This window comes from Vigna unguiculata, chromosome 3 (genome assembly GCF_004118075.2).
Source record: "Vigna unguiculata cultivar IT97K-499-35 chromosome 3, ASM411807v1, whole genome shotgun sequence".
Taxonomy (NCBI): domain Eukaryota; kingdom Viridiplantae; phylum Streptophyta; class Magnoliopsida; order Fabales; family Fabaceae; genus Vigna; species Vigna unguiculata.
This window is the reverse complement of record NC_040281.1, coordinates 2,013,844-2,040,080: the sequence shown is the minus strand read 5'-3', so window position 1 is coordinate 2,040,080 and position 26,237 is coordinate 2,013,844. Positions and strand designations below refer to the sequence as shown.

The 26,237-nt window shown below is 32.9% G+C and overlaps 3 protein-coding genes and 1 long non-coding RNA gene across 5 annotated transcripts; 3 read left to right on the top strand and 1 right to left on the bottom strand.

Moving 5' to 3' along the window:
- The first annotated feature begins 1,193 nt into the window (after positions 1-1,193).
- Positions 1,194-5,993, top strand: LOC114176561 (NAC domain-containing protein 75-like). 2 transcript variants are annotated; one of them, XM_028061636.1, is made up of 7 exons: positions 1,194-1,388; positions 1,631-1,865; positions 2,129-2,306; positions 2,545-3,122; positions 3,542-3,814; positions 4,682-4,774; positions 5,363-5,993. In XM_028061636.1, the coding sequence occupies exons 2-7, from the start codon at positions 1,740-1,742 to the stop codon at positions 5,453-5,455; spliced, it is 1,341 nt and encodes a 446-aa protein (XP_027917437.1). In that variant the 5' UTR covers positions 1,194-1,388; positions 1,631-1,739; the 3' UTR covers positions 5,456-5,993. The 2 variants fall into 2 exon arrangements, with proteins under 2 accessions (XP_027917437.1, XP_027917439.1); XM_028061638.1 differs by lacking the exon at positions 1,194-1,388 and adding an exon at positions 1,390-1,460.
- Positions 5,994-10,995: 5,002 nt separating this feature from the next.
- LOC114175640 (putative dual specificity protein phosphatase DSP8) lies at positions 10,996-13,279 on the bottom strand. The gene is made up of 7 exons (XM_028060410.1): positions 13,085-13,279; positions 12,789-13,006; positions 12,511-12,633; positions 12,161-12,254; positions 11,946-12,028; positions 11,767-11,856; positions 10,996-11,671 (listed from the first exon to the last, which is right to left on the bottom strand). The coding sequence occupies exons 2-7, from the start codon at positions 12,984-12,986 to the stop codon at positions 11,411-11,413; spliced, it is 849 nt and encodes a 282-aa protein (XP_027916211.1). The 5' UTR covers positions 12,987-13,006; positions 13,085-13,279; the 3' UTR covers positions 10,996-11,410.
- A 5,708-nt stretch (positions 13,280-18,987) lies between these two features.
- Positions 18,988-20,787, top strand: LOC114175913. The gene is made up of 3 exons (XR_003602944.1): positions 18,988-19,081; positions 19,191-19,261; positions 20,507-20,787. It is a non-coding gene; the product is annotated as an uncharacterized LOC114175913 (long non-coding RNA).
- A 2,918-nt stretch (positions 20,788-23,705) lies between these two features.
- Positions 23,706-25,648, top strand: LOC114176675 (leucine-rich repeat extensin-like protein 6). Its single transcript, XM_028061785.1, has one exon. The coding sequence runs from the start codon at positions 23,856-23,858 to the stop codon at positions 25,227-25,229; it is 1,374 nt and encodes a 457-aa protein (XP_027917586.1). The 5' UTR covers positions 23,706-23,855; the 3' UTR covers positions 25,230-25,648.
- Positions 25,649-26,237: the final 589 nt, after the last annotated feature.

Below are 26,237 nucleotides of genomic sequence, written 5' to 3'. Positions count from 1 at the left end.
ATCACAAAAAAAAAACAATATTATAAAGGATTTGATGTTAAAAAAAATACACATTTTTTGTTTTTTTTTATTTTTAATTATATGAAAAAAACTTATAATTAAGTAAATATCATCTCGAATAAGAATGTTAATACAAAGTACAAAATATCAAATAATTATAAAAAAAGGTGTAAAAATATTATATTTGTATCTAATAAATAAATTAGAAAACTAGGAAATAAATGAAAGTTAAAAGAAATTACCTAATAAATAAAAAATATTTTAGTAATTTAAAAAGAAAAAAAATCCAAACCTACCCCATTAATATCCTCAATGACGATTTATCTGTCTTCTATCCCCAACTAATTAATAATTTAGATAAATAAAATTTATTTTATAAATTTAAAAAAAAACGAGAAAAATTATGAGTTTAACTCTCCAAAAAATTAACGATTAACATTATCGATAAAAAGAAAAAAAAAAAATCCATCGAGTGCGTTTCCCCATCTTCCTTGATTATGAAGTAATACTGTGGACGCATCTCTCTTTCTCTCCCTGCGTCTATGCGCCAAAACCATCATCATCTGCACTCCCATCTCACTTTCTATCATCCTTTTTCCCTTATTTTCTATTTCCCACTCCCATCTTTCTTCTAAGCTTTCTCACATTTTACATCTAACCATCTAAAACTCAGAAATGTAACCATTCATAAAAAACCATACCATTAATTACTTTGGATTATTCCGTTTTCGTTTTCAGTTTAATAGGCAAGTACTCTATTACACTGCTATTAATGAAAACACTCATTCTTAAAATGATTTTTCTAGTACTTATTATAAAGATAACGTATATCAGTTTACATTTTAACTATATATTAATCTAAATATGTATATACGATGAAAAATGATATTATGATTTCTATTTTTTTTATTTTTATCGTCTGATATAATTTAAGGTGAATCATTAATTTAAAAAAAAAAGAATAAAACATTGATTAATTGTCTATACGTTAAGTTACGTAAACAAATAAAAAATGAGAATAAAAAAAATGAGATCCATATTATTATTTTTGGTATATAATTTTGATGGATTATAATAACAGCTGTGTGGCCGTTAATTGCTTTATTGCTTTAGCAGTCAAGGGTGAAATAGAAAGGTGTAGGGTGGCTACAGTATATTTAGGATGAATGTCTAAGATAAAGCAGAGAATACGTTAGTTAGAAAAAAAAAAAAAAAAACTCTCTCTCTCTTTCTTTATCTCTCATAAACCGCCAACATACATGCGCTTCATAAATCAGCAAAGCCTTAAAGTTGCTTCTGTGTTCGAAGACGACAACTTTTCCTTTATTATTTTTCTCACTCAGTTTCAGTTAAAGTACCTACCTTCTGCTTCTCCATGCTTAAACCAGGTTTATACCTCAACTCTCTTTTCCTCTTCTTTCTCCTCTCTCAATTCACACTCTCATCTTTGTGCAAATAAGGTTTTTATTTTCTTAATATTTTGTTTAGAGTTTCTGTTGCTAATTCTTCTTGAGCTACTTTCTGAATTGAATCATCGCCTGATCGACCATCTTTTTCTTGATGGAAGTTCACAAACCTGGAAAAGCCAAGATTGTAACATGTCATCAAATTTCTTGTGTTGATTTTTCAGGAAAGTCTTTGTTCTGATCTCAATCGAGAGAGATGCATGGTTGTGGAGTGTTCCACAGAGTTGAAGGTCTCGTAAAGTTTGATCAAGAGAGATAGCAATAGGAATAGGCATGAATAAGATGAGCAAGTTGAGTTGTGTTAGGAGCTCTGATCTCATAGATGCAAAGCTGGAAGAGCATCAACTGTGTGGATCCAAACAGTGCCCAGGTTGTGGTCACAAATTTGAAGGGAAGCCGGTACGGAAAACAAAAATTAAATCTCACTAATATTCTTGCCTTCAACCAAAAGCCTTTGACAAAATCAACAAGAATCACACCACAAAACAATACCATATTCACATCTTTATGCCCGTGTTATCATTGGACTAGTTCAATTAATTTAATGCTATTGCAAAAGTTTTTCAGTTTGTTAAAGTTCTCTCTTTCTTGTGCTCCTCTTCTTAATCATCTCCACCCTTTTGCTTTCTGAGTTTTAATTTGAATTTCAATGGGAACGCCAGGACTGGCTAGGCCTTCCGGCGGGAGTGAAGTTTGATCCAACCGACCAAGAACTCATAGAACATCTTGAAGCCAAAGTTGAAGCAAAGAACATCAAATCACACCCTCTCATAGATGAGTTCATTCCCACTATTGAAGGAGAAGACGGCATTTGTTACACCCATCCTGAGAAACTTCCAGGTTCAAATACTCAAATAATAAACACAACTACAGACAATGAGAGTTCCCAAATTTTTAATATTTTTAATAAATTTCAGTTTTAGAGTGCGTTTGAAAACATATAATATTGATATTTTGTGTTAAAGAGCAGAAAACCTGCCTTGAAACTTGTGCAAGAGATGGATATATAAGTCAAAAGGGTTTTGTGTTACAGGTCACCTAAGTTGACCTAACTTTGATTTTGGTTTTGGTTTTTCAGGAGTGACAAGAGATGGGTTAAGCAGACACTTCTTCCACAGGCCCTCAAAGGCTTACACAACAGGGACACGAAAGAGGAGAAAGATTCAAAACGAATGCGACTTGCAAGGAGGGGAAACCCGATGGCACAAGACAGGTAAGACAAGACCAGTGATGGTGAATGGGAAACAAAAGGGTTGCAAGAAGATTCTGGTGCTCTACACCAACTTCGGGAAGAACAGAAAACCAGAAAAGACAAACTGGGTGATGCACCAGTACCATCTGGGACAGCACGAAGAAGAAAAAGAGGGAGAGCTTGTGGTGTCCAAGATTTTCTACCAGACACAACCGAGGCAGTGCAATTGGTCAGATAGAAGTGCCACAACCGGTGAAGGAAGTGGAGAACAACAAGCCAACACTAATGGAAGAAGAGACAGTGGAAGTGGGAGTTGTTCTTCGAAGGAAGTTCTCACTCACAGAGATGAAATGTCTGCTATCGTTGGAGTCCCTCAAATAACAACCTTCAACACTGCCTTGGACATTCAACAACTCAAATCCGACCAATTTAGCTTCATTCCATTCAGAAAAACCTTCGATGAGGTACACACACATATATACAAAATTTGTCAGATTTGAACATAGGTTTGGTGAAATGAGTTGTAGAAAAAGGTGAAAGAACATGAAAGGGTTACATTACAGGGAAGGCGTTGACATAAACGTTGCTTGCATAAACAGCATAAAATTGAATTGACCTGGCCTGATAATAAATCAGCGTCAGCCAACCACCCACCTTAAAAAAAGGTAACTTTATATGCTAATGAATTATTGAACAATGAATTTGGTCACATGCATGCATGCTGATAGTTGGAGCTATCTAGAGAGGCTCGAAAAAGAAAAAAAAGAAAGGAAAAGAGGCTGAAAAGACTAGCTAGCTAGCTAGCAAGCGAGTTAGTTCAATGAGATATTTGGTGATGGTTAAGAAATTTTTCAGACGATGATGACGACGATGAACATTGCAGGTTGGAATAGGAGAAGCTTCCACGGGAAGAGAAGTGCAAGCATCAAGGTCGTGTGAGGAAGTACATGAAGGGCATCATCATCATCATCAACAACAACAGCAGCAAAATCAGCATGCGCAGCAACAAATTTCAAGCACAGCATTCCATATCAGTAGGCCTTCGCATCCCATCTCCACCATCATCTCTCCTCCACCCCTTCACCATGCATCCATCATCCTAGACGACAACTCCTACCATGTCTCCAGAATTATGCTTCAAAATGAAAATTTCCAGGTAATCATCACCCAACAACCCACACTTCTTCAAGATCATTTTTGGTTGCTTATAATATTTTCCTCAGTAATCTCCCCCTCGGCTTTTCCAATATGCAAATATTCACTTTATTATTTAGTCTATAGATTTTAAAAATATTATTAACACTCATTTAGTTAGCCTTTACATTTAGAAATTACTTTAGATTTAATGCATACATTATTTAGTTTGAGTTTGAGTTGAGCAAATTGTAAAAAACTAATTCAACTTATAAAAAATTATAAAAGTTAAAACACTCAAATTTTAATGATAAGAATTAAACTATGAAATTATATATAAATATAAAGATCGGATGAGTAAATAAGTATAAAAAAAGTTAGTCAAAAGAGGTTAGGTTGATATGTTTTCTAAAATAAAGTTAGGGAAGGACACAATTTTTAGTGGTAATAGTTTTTTTTTTTTATCATTATTATTTCTCCTTTAATTTTCATGATCTAAATATAGATAGGTACTAAATAACAGACAGAATTTTCTTAAAAAAGAGAAAAAAAGGTGTTGGTGCTGACTCAAATCACATTTGGCAAAGAAGAAAGGATTTTATGTTTAAAACAGTAGGAAAACGGAAATTGTAGTTTGGATAGTGCAATCAAAGGAGTGTGTTGAATTAAGCTCAAAATGTACTTGGTTTTGCGCTGTGTGTGTGTTGCACGAGGCTGATTCAGTAACTGAGGAAGCTTTTATAAGTGCTTGTTATAAATTAGGAGCATGGAAGTGTCTTTTCACTTTTGGAGTACTGCAGTTGAAACATGATGATTAAGATGTGGGGTTTGAATTTGATTTTTGTCTTTTTTTAATGAATGTGTAATGTGTACATCCACATGGCAACAGCAACCGCAGCAGCAGCATCATAAACTAGGAGGAAGGTCTGCGTCTGGTTTGGAGGAACTCATCATGGGCTGCACTTCAACTGATATCAAAGAGGTAATTAACAACCTTTTGACTCTCTCAAATGTATCAACTTTGTTTGCCATAACGAGACTAGGGAGACAGAAAAAGAGGCTCAAGAATAAACAACTCAGAAATTTTCGAAATGTGTTATAACATGATTGATACGTGACAAACAGAAATGGGAAAAGTATTGGATAAAAATACGGTGTTCAAGTTGAAAATACAGTTTCATCATTTTTAATTTGAATTGCAAAAGACCAGAAGCCTTCATCTTTTCCCTTTATTACTTTTTACTGTTCTCATTATGTTTGCATATCTGAACAGTAGAATATCTTTCCTTACGCCATGAAAAAACTTCTGCTAACATTTTCTCCATGGAAGCACTGGTGCTGATGCTGAATATTTTTTGAAAATTTTCAACTTCTGCCATAAGAATGAAATATTGGAAAAGGTGACAGTGACTTAAAATATCTTTTTTTGCAATCCTGTCCTTATTAGGAAAGAATAGTTCTGAATGACTTTGACTATGAGGTGGAAAGGCATGATCCAGAGTGAGCATATATTTATTTCATTTAACAAAACAAAAACCTAATCTTCTCATTATTTGCATTATTCATGCAGGAGTCATCCATTACAAACCAACAAGAGGCTGAATGGTTGAAATACTCTTCTTACTGGCCAGACCCTGGCAACATGCACGATCATCATGAGTAGGAGGAGACAAAGAAAAAAAAAACACAAACAAGACAACATCATTGTGGTCATCATTAATACTTGAAGCATACATAAAGTTTCTTTCGACAAAAAACCAAGTAATGAGATCGGGGCTTGCTCATTTTCTTTCATTTTCCAATGGTGCAAGTTTGTGATAAGCTTTGGTGGCTCTCATCGGAATTAACTGAGTGCAACGGAACAAATTGCGAAGAAAGGGAGAAAGAAAAAAAGGGGAAAAGAAAAGAAATCGAAACAAAGCTGCTCTTCCTCCTGACACATGGTGAGGGAGAACGACCAAAGTTGCTGCATAAAAATCATCACTACTATGATTACAGTATCATATCCCTTTTATAATATTCACATTATTTTATTATTTTAAGATGTTTGTATTGGTTCACATTCCCCGTTTTTCTCCCAACGAGCCATATACATATATATTAGGTATTATTCCATATATATAGTTTAAGATTATATTTTTACATTAAACCATTTATGTTCGTTGTTAGAGAATCTTCTACCAAACGATTCATATATTTTTCATACTATATGCATTTTATCAGTTTTACCGAATAATTCATTCAAACCATTAGCTTAAACATCAGTTTTTTTTCTTATATCATTGATCTTATTATGTACTGTTTGTCATAGGGTTTAACTTTCTTCTTCTTTTCACATTTTTAAAGGCTAGTGAGGAATCATATAACTTTTACTTTTCTTTTACAATTTATTATCGAGAACTTTAGGGAATACCTCATGCTAGCTAGTGCTGCAAGGACCAAGGTTATGTATGCTACTACTATTCAGAATTCAAATTGCTTTGTTAAGTCACAGTTGTTCATTTTGGGTTGTTTGGAAAGTTAAAATTAATTTGACTTTGTATATACAAATAAATTTTTGTGTTTTAAATTTAGAATAGAATAAATATATAATTTCATCCCCAAAGTGATAAATTTGTATTATATATACAGTTTACTTCATGCTAGATTTTTTTTTTCTTTGTAAAATTATTCTATAAGGTTAATAATATACTTTTTAGCGTATTAATTAACACAATTTTTATTATTGGTCGAAAATTTAATGAAAACTACCAACTTTTTAGCGAGGCTTACTTTATATCTATTGGATCTATTGATTTTTTTAATTATTTTTAAATATTAATAAATTGTGGAATGTTTCTTAAAAACAATGTTAAAAAAATACATATTAGGCCAAGTTATCTATAAAACTATTTTGTTGAAATCTAATTGTAAAATTAGAAAACGTCAATCCTTGTTGTTTAGTTTCCTATTTTTATAGTACTTTTGTAATTGAAAATCAAAGCAAACATTGTTTCATTGTTTTATTACTTTTTACTACTTTCCATGTTAAAAAAATAACAGTTTTAAAGTGAAATTAGAAAACAAAACTCAAAGCAAATATGCCCCGCAGTTGTCATTAAATTGACAAAATCGACTATTTTCCATTACAATTTAACATATATTTAATTAAGTTGATAGATTTGAAGAAATATATGTTACTATAACTGGTTTATTTTAAGAACTAGACCTGAATTAAACTGGTTTAATTTTAATGATTTACTGTATATTTCATATCTAAAACATATGGTATAAAAGATTATTAAATCATACAATAAATGAAGGAAAATGTCAAATTCAATAGTAATAGAAAAAATTAAACTCACTCAAATTCTATAAAATTTATATTCAAACACAGAAAAACTAATAAACTCAAATCTATCCTAATTAATAATTTTATAACTAAAATTTTTAACTTAGAGATCAAATCATGTCATAAAAGGTTTGATTCCGAACATAATGTTATAACACCCTCGGAACCATGCCAGTCATGTTGAATAGTAACTTTGTTGGAAGTTCAGTTTGTCTAGAAATAAGGCCAATTCACAATATTTAAGTGGATGTAATTCTCAATTTACAAACTGATTTTGTGGGATTGAGTTAGGTTTTAAAAACTCACTTCTAACATGGTATCATAGCCAAATTAAAGTCTATCCTAGCAAATTTTCTTGAACATTCTGCCGATATCGGACTGCTAACGGATCACCCACTAATTTTTTGTCCCAGGTACGAGATGAATATATCTGGACATTAAGGGTTTAGTTAGGCTTTAAACCCACTTTTAATAAACTCTAATGAACAATTTTTATGTCCAAATCTGATGGATTCACTACTAAGAGTATGCTTTCTTTGCGACACGACCATGTTCAGAAACCTGGGGTAAGTTGCTGTTTCCCTGAACCTTTTACTGCTTCTGATGTTTGCTTAATAAAAAGAAAATTTACTTTCGGATATGGGTTTCAAGAATATCTTTTAGTGTTCATGGGTCCCTCAACTGCACAAGAGTTTGAACTTTGAAACGCTGCGTATATACATACACAAACGCATTTGTTCTCTAAATTGCACACCCACCAACCAATTTTTTAATTAACTTCTGCCAAATTAATGATTTCACGAAGCTACATTTACTTTCCAAAGGCATGTACGGCTCGTGTCTGTGATATTCAAGGAATTAAGGAGGGAAATTTAATTTCTTATTGAACACTATGAGCTTTTCACATCTCTTGATTTTGTTATTTAGTTTTTCAGAAAGAGAGTGATGATACTAGGAGACAAACACGTCTTTTTTGCTTTATTCTGAATAAAGATTCGAGCTTTAAATTTCCTGATATATTACTAGAGTAAAGATGTGCTTATCTCATCTTAGATACATATAGAGAGAGAAAGTTGCATGTTATATATATTGCTTTAAAGGGACATGCATGCAATAAAGAGAGGGTAACTTCATTGTAGTTTCTGAAGGGAATAAAGAGAGGAGTGAATAGAGAATGTGAAGACAAGAATAAACTTTTTAGGTTCTTTTATTCTTGTACTCTTTTTTAAGAACTGCGTGCCATACCCAAACTCTTATAGCTAGCCATACTTTCTTTCGGTGTGTAATTATATATCATTTTATTCACTCTCAAGTATATATGATGGTGTGAAACGAGATACGATACCTATAGCTTTGGATCTCTGGCAATGAAATGCTAGGAGAATCTTTAAACTACTCCTGTTAGATAGAAAAAACAAGGATATATATATGAGAAAGTTAATGTGAAATTATAGGAAGAGGAATTTAATAAAGAAAGGTGATATTGAGTTCTTTGGATGCTTTTGAAGGAGCATATATGGAGAGAGTATAAGTGTTATGGTTTTTGGGTGTGCCATAGATTTGGTCCCGTAAAGAAGTCGCAGGAGGAATGGTGGTAGTGAAAGGACGAATATATAAACATGCTCTTTCAGATTCTTCCCTAAGACCCCACCAACTGCTTCTTTTAATTTTCTGCTTCATTTTCTACTGTAACGAAGTTGAATATAGCAAGTTCAACTTTAGGTTTTCTTCTGTGTCCAAAACACCTTCATCACCTGAGAGCTCTAAGATGAAATCATGGTTGATTCTTAAGGTAAATTTTGGAAAGGTATATGACTCAAGTTTGTTGAGAGTTCCTCTTATATTATGAGAAGAATGAGAGAATAAAGTGGATTAATGGTTGTATTAAATTAATAAGAACGTGAATATAATGAACAGTAGCGCTATTTAAAAATTTAGTATTAAAAAGGATTTTAGATATATAGGTAGGGAACTTCTTGACTCCATTTCTATTCTTAATAGTGACAGAATGAATGAATGAATGAACTAATGAGGTAAGCAATCTTACTCTAAAAATGTATAGGTAAAGAGTACTACTTAAACGAGTAATTTTAAAAGTGAGTTGTACATCAATAAATTACAAGAACTCGTATAAGAAAGAAACACACCTAAAAATCTTAAAATGGATTTGTAAGTATTTCTATGTGTATATTATTCATCTTAAATTCCTAACACAATATATGCATAATGTGGTTATTTTATATTTATATATAAGGAAAAAAAATAATTAATAACCTCCCTATTCCTTCCATCGTCCTCTACTATTTTCACTATGAAAAATATTTGTTTGTCAATGACTAAGAATATTTTCACTCACCAATGATGGTTTTCTTTTTTTTATGTCTGATTTTACGTTTCACAACCAATCGTAGCTTTTGCGTTTTATCTTCCCATTAACTTGAAAATGTTTCCAGCCATCTATTGTGCACCATCCTCTGACTCTTTTATCTATGGCTGCTTTTTGTTTAATTTTTTTTTTCTCCAACGTAATTTACTTCCATCAATTGTCTACCATAATTTGTGTGTCAAAGATCTTAACTGTTGATTCTTCTTTGTAAAGCACACTCCATTGGGAAAAGGTATAATCAAACATTAACATAGTAATCTAATACCAATAAGCTGTTTTGGAAATAAACTTATATTTTAAGGACAAGAAAATCCAGCAACTTGTATAATATTTTTTGCATAAAACGGGAAAAACTTACAAAGAAATTAATATCAGGACTTATTGTTCAACTGCAAAGTGTTCATGTTGGCATATGTATTTTGATGTTGTGAAAAGAAAAGAAAAAACAACGAACTTGGACCTTTGTGCATGTACTGTGTTTCAAAACTAATATTTGAAGCCCAAATTAATTTGTTTAGGCAAAAGCATGATGTGGAATGGTAATATCATAATATATGCACACTGCCCGCTAATCGAGAATATAAATTCTTGTCTTTAATGAGAACTTTGTTTAGTTATCCTTCTTTCGTGAATCTACCTCCCAATCCTACTGCAACATGGAATCATTAGGGTTTAAATATTCAGTATTGAACCTTTTGGAGATGCTGATGCCTGACAGTATATGCTCCATTCCACATACATGTGGCTATCATCACTCCAGTATCTCTTGTCATTTGCTTAAATTGGTTGGTTGTCAATTTTTTGAATAAAATATCTATCTAAATTTAATTTAGTTTTTATATATGTTTTATGTAAAAAAATTTACATTATCAACTTAATTATAATACAATACATCCTACGAGTTTTAAAGCAATTACAAAAGGTTAACATTGTTATTGCACAGTACAATTTATAATTAAATGAAATTGGTCCATCAGAATATCTCGCAGGAAGCAAGGGCATGCATGTGGAGTCATTTCCTGACCCAAAAAGAATGTTGATGTTAACAATAGGCGTAACTAGAGCAGTAAAATTCGCGGCTCTTTTTGATGCAGCTTAATAGGAGTGATGACAGTGAGGAACAATCCACACTCCATGCTCATTCCCCTGTCTTATCATTATACAACCAAAACTAAAACACACGCCACTAGGTAGATTCGCAATAGCCTGCAAGGCTGTCAAACTGAAAAACATTTCCATAAACTTAACATACCCGTGAAAATTTAACAGAGATGGCTTCGAAAACAATTCATGAGTTGGATAAAATAGTCACTATTCCTACGAGATTGATAGATAGCTATCCATGTTCTCCTACTTGGATCCTCTGCAGCAATTATCTCAACCACTGGTTTTAATCCAATTATTATTAAAATTTAGGGTATAAATAAATTTATTATATAAATAAGTACGAAAGATTTATTATATGTTGCTGTAGGGGCTGCAGGACTGTAGAGAATCTCTGCTCTATATTCTGTCTAGAATTGTAAACTAGAGTCAACAGGTTAACTAGAGAGTTAAACAATTCAGGTACAAAATAGGTAGCGAATGAGTGATTTGGCTATGGTTCTTCATGTAAAGACAAGTAACCCTTAGGTCACCACCTGATCTCACATTAACAATGCTTTAACTTGCACGATGATTCACTTGGATTAACAAACATGTAAAAGGTAAATATATGTACAAGAAACTACATATTCCCCTTAATCTGTAACACAACATTGGAGAAACCTTCTCTCCTATCTTTCTATGCATCCTCTCTTCATGTTACACAATTGTACCGACTTTGGGAAATTATGAAACTCCACTTATTTTCATCATCATCTTCTGTACAGGCCACCTGCTTGACAGAATATCAAGCTAGCTTAGCAAGCACGTGACTCAGAAACCGGCAGCCGCCTGATCATTGGTACACTGCTACCAGATACTTTCAATGATGCAAACAGGCAAGATAATCTTGCAATCATGGGCATAGTCCTTGGAAGTTTGGGGACAATAGCCAGCTCCATATCAGCATCACATGTGCTATGATAGCCTTCAAGATCCGCTTTGGTTATAAGTACTGCGTCCCCAGAGGGGGAGTAGGGTAAAGGACACGGCCTGCGCTTGTTATAGTTTTGAACAGCCTGCCCACAAACACAACCAACAGTTACAAATCATTGCATAAAACCACTATCCTTCTGCAGAGAAGGAGACACACACAAAACGGACTTGGTCATACCTTCCACTGTGATGGTGCTAGTAGGACTCTAGGTCGTCGAGACCGCACATATTCCAGAGCAGCAGCAGGTGTCATGTGCTTGTATTCAACCTAGAAAACACAAGTAGACCACATGGAGAACATTCAGCACCTACAAGCTTCAGTAATGCCTAAACTCAATCATAAAGACCATCAATTACCAGATAACAGAGCACAATTGTTGTACTCCTCCCACGTCCAGCTTTACAGTGAACATAAGTAGTTTTGCCGCAAGTTGCATTCTCTGCCAAAAAACAAAGGTAATACACAACTACAGTTCATCACCAGCAACAAAAAATAACAAAGAACCACATTGACGGATGCATTTACCCTATCCCCCCCTTTCTCAAAATTAAATTAACAAGAAAACACCCACGATGAATGAACTGCACAGCCTGGTTGATATCAACAATCGAGGGGGCAAAGAGATAATCTCTAGTGGGAATTACCAAATGATCAATCCCGTGAGCCTGAAAAAAATCAAGTAACAAACCTAGATATCATGAATGGTTTATTTATACTAAAACAACTAAAGCAAATACATTGTGACACTATTTTTGCTTAAATAGAAATTCATGATTTCCCGTACGTGTCAATTAAACTTACAAACCCGCACATTACCAATATCAGAGATTACAAGACTTCCTAACTACAAGAAGGCTCTAGTAGCACACAAATTGAAAAGTCAAGAGAGACCTTCAGAAAAGGAAAGGGGATGTCACTCACCCGATACAGCGACGACGGCACCAAGGTTTCATATGGCTCATTGAGAGTAATCACACCACCCACACCAAGGTTCTTCAAAAGAGGAACGTCCTTGGGGAACGGAACAGCGCCCAGTAACAAAAACTAAAAAGGAGCAACAACCAAAATTAACAAAATCCCAACTATGATTCTCGGCAAACAAGGCACACAAATCCATAAACAGGTCATACAACAATTCAAAACCACAATTAATCAAGAACAAAATTAAAGTTGATAGAGAAAGAGAGAGAGAACAAAACCTCATCAATTCGATCCCACCACCTGAACTCACTTTCAATTTTGTTACGAAGCACATTATACAAGAGTGTGGGATAGAACAGGATCCGAGCACCTGCGCCCACAATCGCTCTCTTCACTTCAACGCTGACAATCTGCCTCTCGTACTTCTCTTGTTCGTCTATACTACACTCCGCGTCGTCCAATTCCTCGATCTTCATCGCACGCGCCAAACGAAACCCTAAAAACCGCAACACGGATCCCAAATTGGTTCGGTTAGAAATCTGAAAAAACGAAGGGAATCGAAAAGCAATCGTACCTTAATGCTGACTTGGGAACGAAGGAACAAGCGAATTAACAAGAAATGGAATGGAAGAAGGAAAAAGAGAAAGAGAAAACGAGGAATTTTGGGTGTGAAGGAGAAAGAGAATGGTGAAAGAAATGCAATGTTCACAAGAGTAGAGTGTGGATTGTGTAAGATCCTTCACAAAAATGCCCTTATTTCTCAACTAAATTACCCTTCTATTAATATTTATAATATTATTGCTGGAAAGCATGGGTAGCGGGTGTGCTTTTTGGTAAGTACCATCATTTATAATTTAGTAATAGTCAATGCCCCAAATTTATGAAACAATAAATTCACTATTAAATCTATTTATTTATTGCTCTGGAATTCATTTTTTTTATTTTTTCATGATAAATAATTAATGCAAAAAATTAATAAAAATAATCAGAATGATTATTTTTAATTGATAATTAAAACATTAATTTTGTCTTAGAAATATTCATAAAGCTCAATTGTTTAAGTTATTACCTAATATTATATTTAATTGCACCGCTACTGATAAATTTTCTTCTAATGATTTTAGCAAATTATTTTTTATTAATTGATCAAGAAAAAATATATTAAGGGAAATAAATAAGTGTCTGATTTCACAGTATATTTAATGTTTTAAAATAAATTATTTTCTATATTTGTAACCTTAGGTGTTTTCCTATTTTTTGTTTGTTTCGAAACAATAAATAGGATTGAATTTGTATAAATGAAATATTTTATAAATATATGTGAAACAGAACAATCAAACATTGGAAATATAAAAGGTAATCATTAATACACCTAATACTATTCTGTATTTCTTACAATTTAAAAACATAAAATACCTTTATATGTTTCTTTCATGAAAGACTATATATATATTCATTCTTATATACATTCATATGTACGAGAAATGGATACAATAATAAATTTCTTAATAAATTGAAGACATTGCAAAATCAACAATAAATATAATTGAAAATGGTATCATGTTCATGAGACTTATGTTTAATATATTTTTTATTTCCTATGTTTTCGGCTGCTGTGTATTTTATGTTTTAATATCTTATTAAATGTAATGAAAATAATAATAGTAACATCACGGCAATTAAATTACATATAGTTTCATTAATAATAATAATAATAATTAACGTGTAATGGAAAAATATAGTTTCAACACTTTTTTTCTTCTTGTGACAAACTTTTCATGATAGGGAGAAATTCGTGTCACATAAATTATATAATACCTAATAATGATATTGTAAGGTTTTGAAAATAGGTTCCCCCATTAAAATAAATCCCTGCTTTATTTCTCATCTCATAAATTAAAAAATTACTTTTAAATTCTATTACAATGTCTTTCTCCTTATTTACAAAGCAATACTTTCTTTTACAAAAATTCCTGTTTTATACAAAAAAGTTACATAAAAAATTATCTATTTAATATCTTACTAACATGAAATGCATTTAGTAATCGGTTTTAAAGCAAAGTAGAACGAGGAAATATTATAGGATAATTTATAATCGCTCAACTTTATATGTATATGCTTCACGAAAGATAATTTTACTTTGGTGAAATAGATTAGTATGAACAGAAAAACTCAAATTTAAATATTATTGAACATAAAATAATTTCTTTAACATTTTCTTTTCCTTCAAAATTACACTTAAAAGGGGGTGATCTAAGGAAGACAAACCCTAAACAATTGAACTCTACATATTTATTCCATCATTGAAAATATTTAATTTGTATCTATTATAATAAAGGAAATTAACTTACATGATCAAGAAACGTGCCGAGTTCAAAAACACTTTTGTTGAATCAATTATTTCTTTATATAAGCGAAAAAATCATTTATAATTACTCATATCTCAAATTGTTGGTAACATTCATTTATATAATTTGTTTGTATCTATTTCTAATAACTATAAAGATTATTTTTAAGGTATATAAGACTATTAGGATATCAGAACAATTTAATGTCTAAGAAGAATGAGAATTTCTCTTTTAAATAAATTTTTATATTTTTATTTTCAGTTAAAAAGTTAAGGGAATGAATATTTCAAATACATGAAATGTTCATTTTAAAATTCATAATTTTGTCATAATTTTGTCTTTACAATAAGACTTTGAGAAAGAAGTAAAATATATTTAAAATTTTTTTAGTTTCAACTTTCAAGTGACGTGAATTGTTAGACGTATTAAAACAATTCCTACAGAGTTTCTCTATAATCACTTTTCCATTTATTAGAATCACTCTTCCACATTTCATAAACAATGTCAATAATTTTGTTATAATCAATCATTATATATGAAGTTTTGTTCACTTAATAAATTGGAGTTCTATCACAATTTTATCATTAATAGACATTTGAGAGGTGAAATAAGATAATCAAATAAGTCAACAAATATATTGATATGTCTAAAACATATTTATACAAATTATTAAATTAGTAAAAAGCGTATTATTTAATATATATATATATATATATATATATATATATATATATATATATTATTTTAATAAAATAGTTACATGAAAAGTTATTTATCAAACATTTAGTTTCAACAATTAGGAATTCAATAATAAATCTAAATATATACTGAGAAAATAAGAAAACTATATATATATATATATATATATATATATATTATAAATTAGTTATATTAAGATTTTTAGTTTAAAAATTATTTAAACATATTATATGAGTTGAAGCCATATATTTGATTGTTATTAAATCTGTCTTAACTTTATTTGATAAATCTCCTTTCAAATGACGTAACAATCTTATTACCATTTTAAATAAGAAAAATATAAATACTTTAATTAAAATTTGTAAAAGTGATACAAGGGTACAAATTTCATATACGACGTAGCTATTAGTATTATTCATAATCTAAAAAGAATGATATGCGAAACTAATATTTTGAACGGATAAGAGTGACTATTTTTTATTATTATTGTGAGTAACGAACAAAAGAAAGAAAAGTTCACTACGGTTGAGGACAAAAAGTGAAGAGACCCCACAGGATCATTCAGTTAAAATGGAACAAGAGAAGAAGGATCTTCATCTAATTCAAAATGTACAATTACAAAATTTTGTGGCCTGTGTCACCCAAAAAGAGTGTGTGAATTTTTTTTAATATATTCATATGTCTATTTGTTAGATAAATGTTGTTTTATTATAACCGGCACAAAAAAAAAGAAAAACAGACATTCATCTTTTGAAAAAAAAAAAAAAAACCTCATACTAAACATAACTTTACCGAATAATAATACATGATTCAATCCAAAATTTTACCCAAACAGATTAGGTGAAAGTATCATAGACGATGAAGATCTCTTATCACTAAAAATTAAAATTTTTTAAACATTTGTAAGTATTCACGAATATACGTGAATTTTTTAATATTTGTATATATTTTTTAAATGGGTATTCGGTGGGTAACATAATGGATATTAGATAGGAATGACAATGTGGGTTGGTCCGACCTATTTAGGTTCGACCTACACTTGGTCTGTAAAATGTGGGTTGAGTTGGTCTGATCCGCATTTTCAATGCAGATTGAAAATTCTGACCCGTCTCGCATAAGTGCGGACCCACGGGTCAGCTTGCCTTTTTAAAAAAAAAAATCTTATGATAAAATTTTCAATATTCAATAAATTGGAAAACTTTAAAAAGTTCACAAAATTAAGCAAATACCTTTGGAAGTTGGATGATAAATTGATAATTTAACATTATCATATTCATATTCGTATTTTGACATACACGATGTACTAGTCAAATTTTAGCACATTCAAAAATACATAATACTTGTATTTTCCAGTTATACAAGAATTTGAAACGTTCATATAGAAGTTCAGAAGGAAAGTAACTAATATACACAAGTGAAAGTTTTTTCTATACGAGTTGGCCCGTGCGGGTTGTGGGCTTTTGCAAGCCATACTTTTGTGTGCTAGTTGGCTCAATGTTCTGACTTGTCCCGTATTTTTTGGCGAGCCTGCAGGCTGGCCCGTTGGGCTAAGTCCATATTGTCACCCTTAGTAATATGTGATTTTTTTTGTTGTGATTCGATATTGGATAATCACTATTCATGCCTGACTTGATCCGATATCATCCTTAATCTTGCAAAACATATGATTAATTAGTTCAAATAATAGTAATTTGTATTCTAAATTTAACATAGAATATAATTTTACACTTAAATAAGGTACACATAAAACAACAATTTCTATTCAAAATCTAAAACTCGCCAAAAACAAATTTCAACTAAAATCAATATTTGAACAAGTTTAAAATAACTTCACACTCAATAAAACACAAATGAGTCAAAATAGTCACTAGTACTCATGTTGACCTTTATAAGTTGTGTTACGTAGTTAAAAAACTTATGTAATCAATCATCCACATTTATCCAACTTAATCTCAATACATAAACAAATTATATACAAATCTATGATTAATTGCTATTTGAAATAATTTTCCTTATATAAAAATTGCTTGCAATTCAAACAATGATAACCAGATATTGAAATTTCATAAAAAAGACAGGCAAAAGTTGAAATTTCATCAAAAGACTAGATACGTAGAACATGTGAAAAGATTTTAAAATAAAAAAAGTTACTCACCTAAACTGAAATCATTTTGAATGAAAATGATATTGTACTCGTTATATGCTAGTGCACCCCATCGTTGGGTTTTCAGATAAAAAAAAAAAAAAAAAAAAACTTAGAGAAATGGAAGATGATAAGATGTGGAGAGAGACTGCATGCTTTTGAAAAGATGAAATAAAAAGAAAAGAAAGAAGGAAATGTACGAAAGAATGGACTAAGCCCATGTCTTTCTATATACATGTGAAATTAAATTATCCACGTCATCAATGAAAAATAATATGTATTTTTAAGCATGGTCACAATTACCTAAGTTATCTACGATACACGTTTCTTATACGATATTTATTTCCTTATCTAAATCAATTTTAAGGAAAAAAATTAGCTGTTAAATATAATTAATTGGTAAACTTATTACGCTATTCCTATATTAGACTTTTAACATTAATGGTTTCATATTATACTGTTTTGTAGGCACATGTAGTGATATCAAAAGAAGGATTAAAGTGGATTGTTAGTTAGTTATTCATTGACTAGTGAATGAATTAATGATTTATTTTTTCTTTGTTGTCTAATTTTGCAAAAATAGTTTTTCAAAAAATCAAGCCTATTTGGGACATCTCAATTATAAATTTAATGAAAGAACGAAGTCATGTTAATCCATTTTCTTTAAAAATTTGACCAAACACAAAATGAATATCCGAGTTTAACCAAAGAAATAATTGGGCTAAAAGCTTAAATCGATACAATGTCCTTACTTCGGCCCTGCTATTGGCACCCCCAACTCACTATTTAAACCATCTAACAAAAGCCAGAAAACAAAATTATGTCTATGATATTTATTTAGTCAAAAGAATACATCGGATGAAACAAATTTCCTTTAATTGAAATTAATATAGTTGAAAATTGTTTGTGCGGTGTTAATTTTTAAAACATCAAAAAATAATAAGCAAAAACTTATTTACATTATATTAACTTGGTGGAAATATAAGCGAAACACGTGTATTCAATTATGTACAGTAATAATAATAAAAATTAATTAATATAATAATTTAGATTTAAAAGAAATATTGAAATTATAAAAAAATTATGTACATGCAAAATAATTATAATTTTTTTTGTTAATTTTATAATGTTATAACTATATATTGAGAGTACTTAATGTAAGTCCCATTTCTTTTCAGCTCTTTGTGTTTGGGCCTGGCCTTTCGCAGGCCCAAGGCCTGTCTTGTAAGGAGCCCCTGTCACTCTTGCAGCTCGCTCCCTCTCTTGTGCCATTTTATAAAGACTGTCTCCCTCCCTCAAACACTTCTGGAACTTCAGTTAGAGCTCTGCTAGGGCATAAGTCCTTTTGTTTCCAGCTAGCTTCTCTGTTTAATGCTCTCAGGTAAGTTGAGCTTTAACTTCATCCTTCCTCTTTTTCCAGTTAAAAACTTCGGTTTTGTTGTAGGTTTCCCCTAATACCCATTCTCATCTTCGTGAGTGTTCGTTCTCAGTTCTGTAGGTTGCTCCAGAACTCGTTTGGTCTTGCTTGGTTTACCATTCTCTGTGTTAGTACCCCAAAAAGGTAAGGGAAGCTAGAAACTTTGTGCTCTTAGGTTATTTTGCTCATTTATGGTCTGTTTTGTGAGTCTAGTGCTTGACTGATGTCTGTGGTGGTGTGAATCTATTTTAAACCCGTGTGTATGCTTGGTTGAAATGGTAGTGCATGTATCAACAGGTGCAGAACCTGCTAATCTCGCCCGAGCGAGTGACCTCGCCTAAGTGAGAATAGCAGGGACTCGCCCTGAGTTCCAGTTCGTGTTGTCGCCTAGGCGACTGGTTTTTATTTTTGAGCGAGGCGCAGTCTCGCTTAGGCGAGACGCTGTCGCCTGAGCGAGAACCCGCTAGAATCTTGCAGTGGCCATTGTCGCGTTCTCGCCTAGGCGAGGAGGGGTCGCCTGAGCGAAAGGAACCCTTTCGCCTGGATGAGGACCTTTAGCTTGGGTGAGATGTTATGACAGGGACTGCTGTGTTGGCTGATGTGACTCTATATGTGTGTTAATTAATTCTTTGCTTATAGTATGTGGCCATGCTTGGTGTGTATGCCTGAATGGGTTTTGAATGAAAGTGTTGTTAGGTAATAAGCTATGATTTCGTTGGATTGAATGTTGGTATGCATGTGATAAGTATGAAATGAGAAACATGATATATTTGTTGGTGAAATTTCATGAGAATTGGGTGATGGACAGGCATGTGAACAGTGTTGGTGAGGGAGTTTCATGGAAAACCCCTAGTGATAAGTATATATATACATATATATATATATATATATATATATATATGTATATATATGTATATATAGATGCATGCTTAGTGTATACCTTGATATAGGAGATGTCTAGATAAAGGAGGGTATCCTGAACTCTAATAAGCATTCACGCTCATGTAGAGCAGAATGGGTTATGTGGTGAGAGTGGCAGAAGGTCCTTGTCTTAGGACAGTTTGGGCCTGAGACAATAGAGGATTAACCTTGTGTGTGGTTGGCTGATAACCCCTTGCGTCTAAACTCTGCAGAGTTTAGAAACCAGCACAGGCGCATACTTCCTTTAGAATCCTATATCAAGTGTATGATCCAGATATCAAGTCATAGTAACTGCATTTGATTGTTCTTGCATGATCTGAGTGTCTTTTGTTAAATGTAATGACTTGCTTTGCCTTGTACGTGCTCTATAATCTGTTAACCCATATTTTCACTCTAGTTTACCCTTTTATTTTCGTGTTGTGCTTGTATGTTTCTCTTTTGCAATGATGACCCTGTTGGTGGGAGCAGATGGGAAGCATGTGGAAGGTGGACCTGAGGGTAACAATGGTGCGGAGTAGAGGGCCCTGTCCCCTTTGGCTCTTGGGAGCAGTGTTTAAATGACAATAGTATTTTGTTATTTCTAGTTCTAGGAGTCTTGATTTGGTGTAATTGTTGAACTTTTGGATTATGTTTTGGTTATGGCATGGTTGTATACCTAGTTTTCCTTGCAAGTACTTCCGTGGATGATTGTAAAAGTGTCTTCCTTGACTATGATTTATCTGTCAGTTTTTGCTCCCTACTGTTATAAATATGTGATGTTTTATTTGATAGATTAATCTATTTGAAAGGGATGTCACACTTAATAATGTTTTTTATTAAAGAAACTCAATAATATTTTTTTTCTTTAATATCTGTAAACATTTAATGGTAACAACGTTTAATTTATTTATTATTTTAAGATTCAGTGTAACTTTTTATAGTATATTTATCTTTTATAAACTATCATATCATAGATTCTTTATCCTCCTCGTTTTTTAAGGATAACATAAAGTTTAAAATTGATGGTCAATAGGAACACGAGCAAGATAAACAGATTGATAGATGAAACACGAGTTAAATTCAGATTCAATCCAAAATCTTAACAAATTAAATTTATGGTATTTTTCTTTTTTCTTTTATGTTGTTAGATTTTATATATTGGAGTATTTGTTTTGAATGGTGTAGAAAAAGGTTACAGATATTTGTCTACCATTTCCCTGCACGTCCTAGTCCCACAATCATACACAAATGCTGTGCACCAATATTCTCATAGGATAAAGACAGAGAGAGACAGAGGAGGGAGTAAACGTAAAGGCCAAGTAAAACAACATTTATGCAACCAAACCAACTAACCCAACAAATTCTTTCCAAGGATTAAAGATGGGTCCCACTAACCACACAATTTCTCTTTTTTTTTTCTTCTTAAAATTAGAAACTTATCACTAATCTTTACCATAATCTTTTAATGAGCAAATTAGCAAAACGAAACTTTAGTTAATTTGGATAAAAACACCACATCGAACTAAAGTACCACACTTTTTGTCTAATCACATATGTTTGAAGGTGACCACAGCACATGGAAGTCTGTCCTTGGTTACACCGGTCACAGACTCCACAAAGTAAAGAACCATGTAAACTCCACAAAGTAAAGAACCATGTAAGATGAAGTTTAAATCCACTTAATATCTGACATAATAAATTCAAAAATATCCAATTTGATTAGGATAAACTCAAACTCATCACTCTTATATTTATTAAGAAATGAATTTTAAGTCTAACTCAACTTTATAAATCGATTTGTAGAGTGAAGTTTTTATCCACTTACATACCATAAACTCATCTTATCTCTATTTGATGTAGGATCTTCAATCCAAACAACCAGGAAGGCTTTGGCCAAGTTTAATGTAACTTTTTGTGTTAAATCAGTTTGAGTTTCTCATTTGTTTAATTCCTTAAAGGTTGGTTTAGAATAGTTTAAGGGGATGAATACCTAACTTAAGAGCATGCATTGGGTTGGTAGGTGCCATCATGTTTATAAAATCTACTGCTACTAATATAAGCTTGGTGGCTACGTTTTGAAAACGCAACTACTTACTACTCAAACTTCCTTTTATGCAGTGGAGTGGATGGAGAATTCGGAAGAGGAATCTTTCTTTTTTTCAATCTTCTTTTATTTCCTTTCTTTTTCTCCTTTTTCTCAACCATAGAACTTGGAAACTAGCTGTTCCATATTACTCTTCAAAATGGTGTGCGCTCTTCTATGCTCACCCTTTTCACACCACCATTCACATCCAAACTAGCTGCTTTCTGTGGTTTAATCAACTGCTTCAAACTATCATCAAAAAAGAATATTTATAATGTGTGTTTCATGCCTCATGTTTGGTATATAAATTTTTTCAAAGTGAATGAAGTAGACTTTTGACTGTTTCAATGTAACATATGATTATCCATTAAGAATGAAGTTTAAATTGCGTATTGCAAGATCACTTTTTTTCTAATCATTGATTCATGGACTGTTCTCCCATTATTTAGGCAAGGGAACTGAACTGCGCATCCCACTAACTTTTGTTGAACTGTACATATTTCAGCCAAATACATAATTCAACAAAACCTTACTCCTCCACTTTGAATCAACCCGAGTTGCTAGCAATAAACCGTGTTCGAGTTCATTCACACCAATAATTAGTGTTGTTTGTAGCATTTGGTTGTGGATGTTTTGCAGAGCACGCGTTGGTAAACTTATCTTGATTATTTTAAGACTTTTCCTTTTCTAAGTTTTTGATTGCATGACGAGGATGTTTTTAAAGAGTAACACATTATTATGTTTGGAAAAAAGTTAAGAGCTAGAAATTAAGAGACAACTTTTCACGACCGTTGGCTGGTAGCTACCATCTGCCAACCATTTATCGCAACTTCAATTCCCTCTACCAGACCTGCTGCTACAACTACAAGGGCAGATATCTGTGTTTTTTTCTCTGCTTTTTCTTGGTGGAAATGTGAAGGATTCGACTTCTTGATGGGAACTAACATAACCAAACCTATGTGATGTATTAATTATGCCATAGTGTCACAGAGAAGGATTTGTTTTTTTGTGCAAGTAATCAAACAGGACTTTGGTCTTGGCGTAAGTCAAGTGTAAAGAAACAGATTAATCAATAATCATGATGATATTGATTTGGTCAGATACATGATTAGCCCTTGTTTTTTATGACATCTTTTTGACTAGTTTATCAAAAAATTTCCACCTGGTAACGCTCTTGTTTTCTTACCCTTACATGATTCATTTCTTTATTCGTTTGGAACACACCACACACTAAAAAAGAATCAAGGTCGTATACAAATTCAGAAAACATAGGTTCTGTTATGTCTATCTCCATCAAAAACTTAAATGAAAGCGCAGCCACAACATTATATTGATGGTTATGTCTGCACAATCTACCAGCTTTTCATTAAATTTGTAAGCTAGTAAGTAACCTAACATATACACTACACCCTATTTATTTCTTAAAATAATAGATATATTTTTAGCCATGAGTTCTCCTAATTTAATCAGATGTCTTAAGTTTGAGCAAATACATTCGATTTTAATTAGTTAATTAATTGAAAAATTGCAACTACTAAAGTGTTTAATCTGAATTCATTTTTATTGGAAGTTGTTTGAGGAGAAGGAAGTGGGAACAATAATACTCCATGTTATAATCTGATTACTAAGAATTTTAGCAACCACTTTTCACACCCTAGAGAAGGAAGTGGGAAAAAGACAGTGTGATAAAATAATAAAAATAAGTTAATTGAAGAATTCAAGTGAGTTATGAGTGATTCCAAAAGAGAATGGTGAATGAAGACCCTATTAGTGTACCACCCTCTCCTCCCCCTTCAATGTAGCAACTTTATTTCGACAACCTCAAAAGCCTTTCATCAAACAATCATCCTGTTTCTTCAGCTCCAAATGGAGAACACCTTGTTCCTCAATTTTTTCCTTCTTCTTTTCCTCCTCCTGCTCCGTTCAAATGCAGCAAAAGGGGCCATTAGTGTGGGTGTGGGTGTTGGTGGAAGAGGTGGCATAGGTGTTGGCATTGGTATTGGCAATGGGGGTAGTGGTGGCAGTAACACCCCAGGATCCTCGGTGTCGAACCTCAACAATGCTTTCACGGCCCTCCAAGCTTGGAAATCTGCCATCACCGATGACCCTTTGAAGATTTTGGACACTTGGGTTGGTCCCAATGTGTGTTCCTACAAAGGTGTCTTCTGCTCGAATTCCCAGGACGACAATGGAATTGCGACAACAGCATCGACCGAGTCCTCTGTTGTTGCCGGAATAGATCTCAACCATGCAAATCTCCAAGGGACTCTCGTCAAAGACCTCTCTTTGCTATCAGATATCACTCTTTTCCATCTCAACACCAACAGAATTTCTGGTTCAGTTCCCGAGTCTTTCAGAGACCTCACTTCCCTCCGAGAGCTGGACCTCAGCAACAACCAACTCTCGGGACCTTTTCCCACCGCCACTCTATCCATGCCAAGCCTCGTCTACTTGGACCTCAGATACAACAACTTCTCAGGGCAACTTCCCGATGAACTCTTCAACAAGAAACTCGATGCAATATTCCTCAACAACAACAATTTTGTGGGTGAAATTCCAGAGAATCTCGGAAACTCACCCGCCTCCGTCATCAACTTGGCCAACAACAAGTTGAGCGGAAGCATCCCTTTTAGCTTTGGCTTCATGGGTTCAAGACTGAAGGAGATTCTCTTCCTTAACAACCAGTTAACAGGTTGCATTCCTCAGGGTGTAGGGATCTTCACCGAGATGCAAGTGTTTGATGTGAGTTTCAACTCTCTGATGGGCCATTTGCCTGACACAATGAGTTGCTTGCAGGATATAGAGGTTCTAAATTTGGCAAATAACAAGCTTTCAGGGGAATTACCTGATGTGGTGTGCTCCTTGAGAAGCCTACTGAATCTAACTGTTGCTCACAATTTCTTCTCTGGGCTGAGCCAGGGATGCTCAAGGCTATTCAATCTGGGGTTTGATTTCTCGGATAACTGTATCCCTGGAAGGAATATGCAGAGACCACAACCAGAGTGTTCTGGGATCCCTGGGGGTAGTCTCAATTGTCTTAGAATCCCTGCTCCAAAGCCTCTTGTTTGTGCAACTCTGGCTGCAACTTTGTCCAACCACGCAAATTCATCTTACTCTTCTTCTCCCTGATACAGGTTCATCCTATAACTAATGCTGCCAAGTTAATTCAGAATCACACCCTGCTAATTTTATTCTTGGTGCTTTCAGTATACGTGTTAGTATCTTATTATTATTGTTATACTTGGCCCGCACGGATAAGATTCACCTTGATCTTGTGGGCAACCAGCAATGAGAAAGTTCTATGATGTTTTAACAAACAAGATAGTTTATATGTCACGTGCCATTTGGTTACCACCAAGGGTTTTTAAGACTGTGTATTCAGTATTCTGCTACGTTTTTTCTCCTCATAAATATCACGAACCTCCTGTTTCATTTCTTGTTTTCTGACTACTGAATCTTCACACCAGAGTCATGATGTAGGCTGCTTAAGTTACGTTAGTACTTCTTTTACCTTCCAAATACAACAAACTGCTACATTCATTTGGTCCTGTTGTTCTCTCTCGCTATTGATGTATTGTTATTATTCATCTCCTCAGTTTTAAGCTTTATCTGTGACATGGATCACATAACAAAACCACGATCACTAAAAATCTTCGGGCTAATAACTAGTATCGTGTAAAGCAAGAATTTTGTTTTTTCTTTAGTTATACTGTTTGCTGAATTCGTTGAAGCATAATTTTTTTTCCTTGAATTGGAATTGCTCAAGTATATGACATTCTGGATTATATGAAGTTTTTTTAAGGGATCATTTCATATTCAATCAGTGAATCATATAATCTATTGGAGAAACAAGGTGTAGAGGTTTCACTGTAGGTTTGACGCACTTAATATTTCAAGTGAAAAGAAAAATACTCAGTAAATAAAATGCATATAACACATTTTTGGTAAGTAAAAATAAAATATGTAATTTCCTTTGTAAGTTGGCAACTATTTTGAAGTGTGGATCATGGACCATGGAAACCACAATCACTTCAAACATTCACCACGCCAAACATGGGGCCGATGATCATAATGGCGTGACCCAAAATCATCTCAATATATATATATATATATATATATATATATATATATATATAT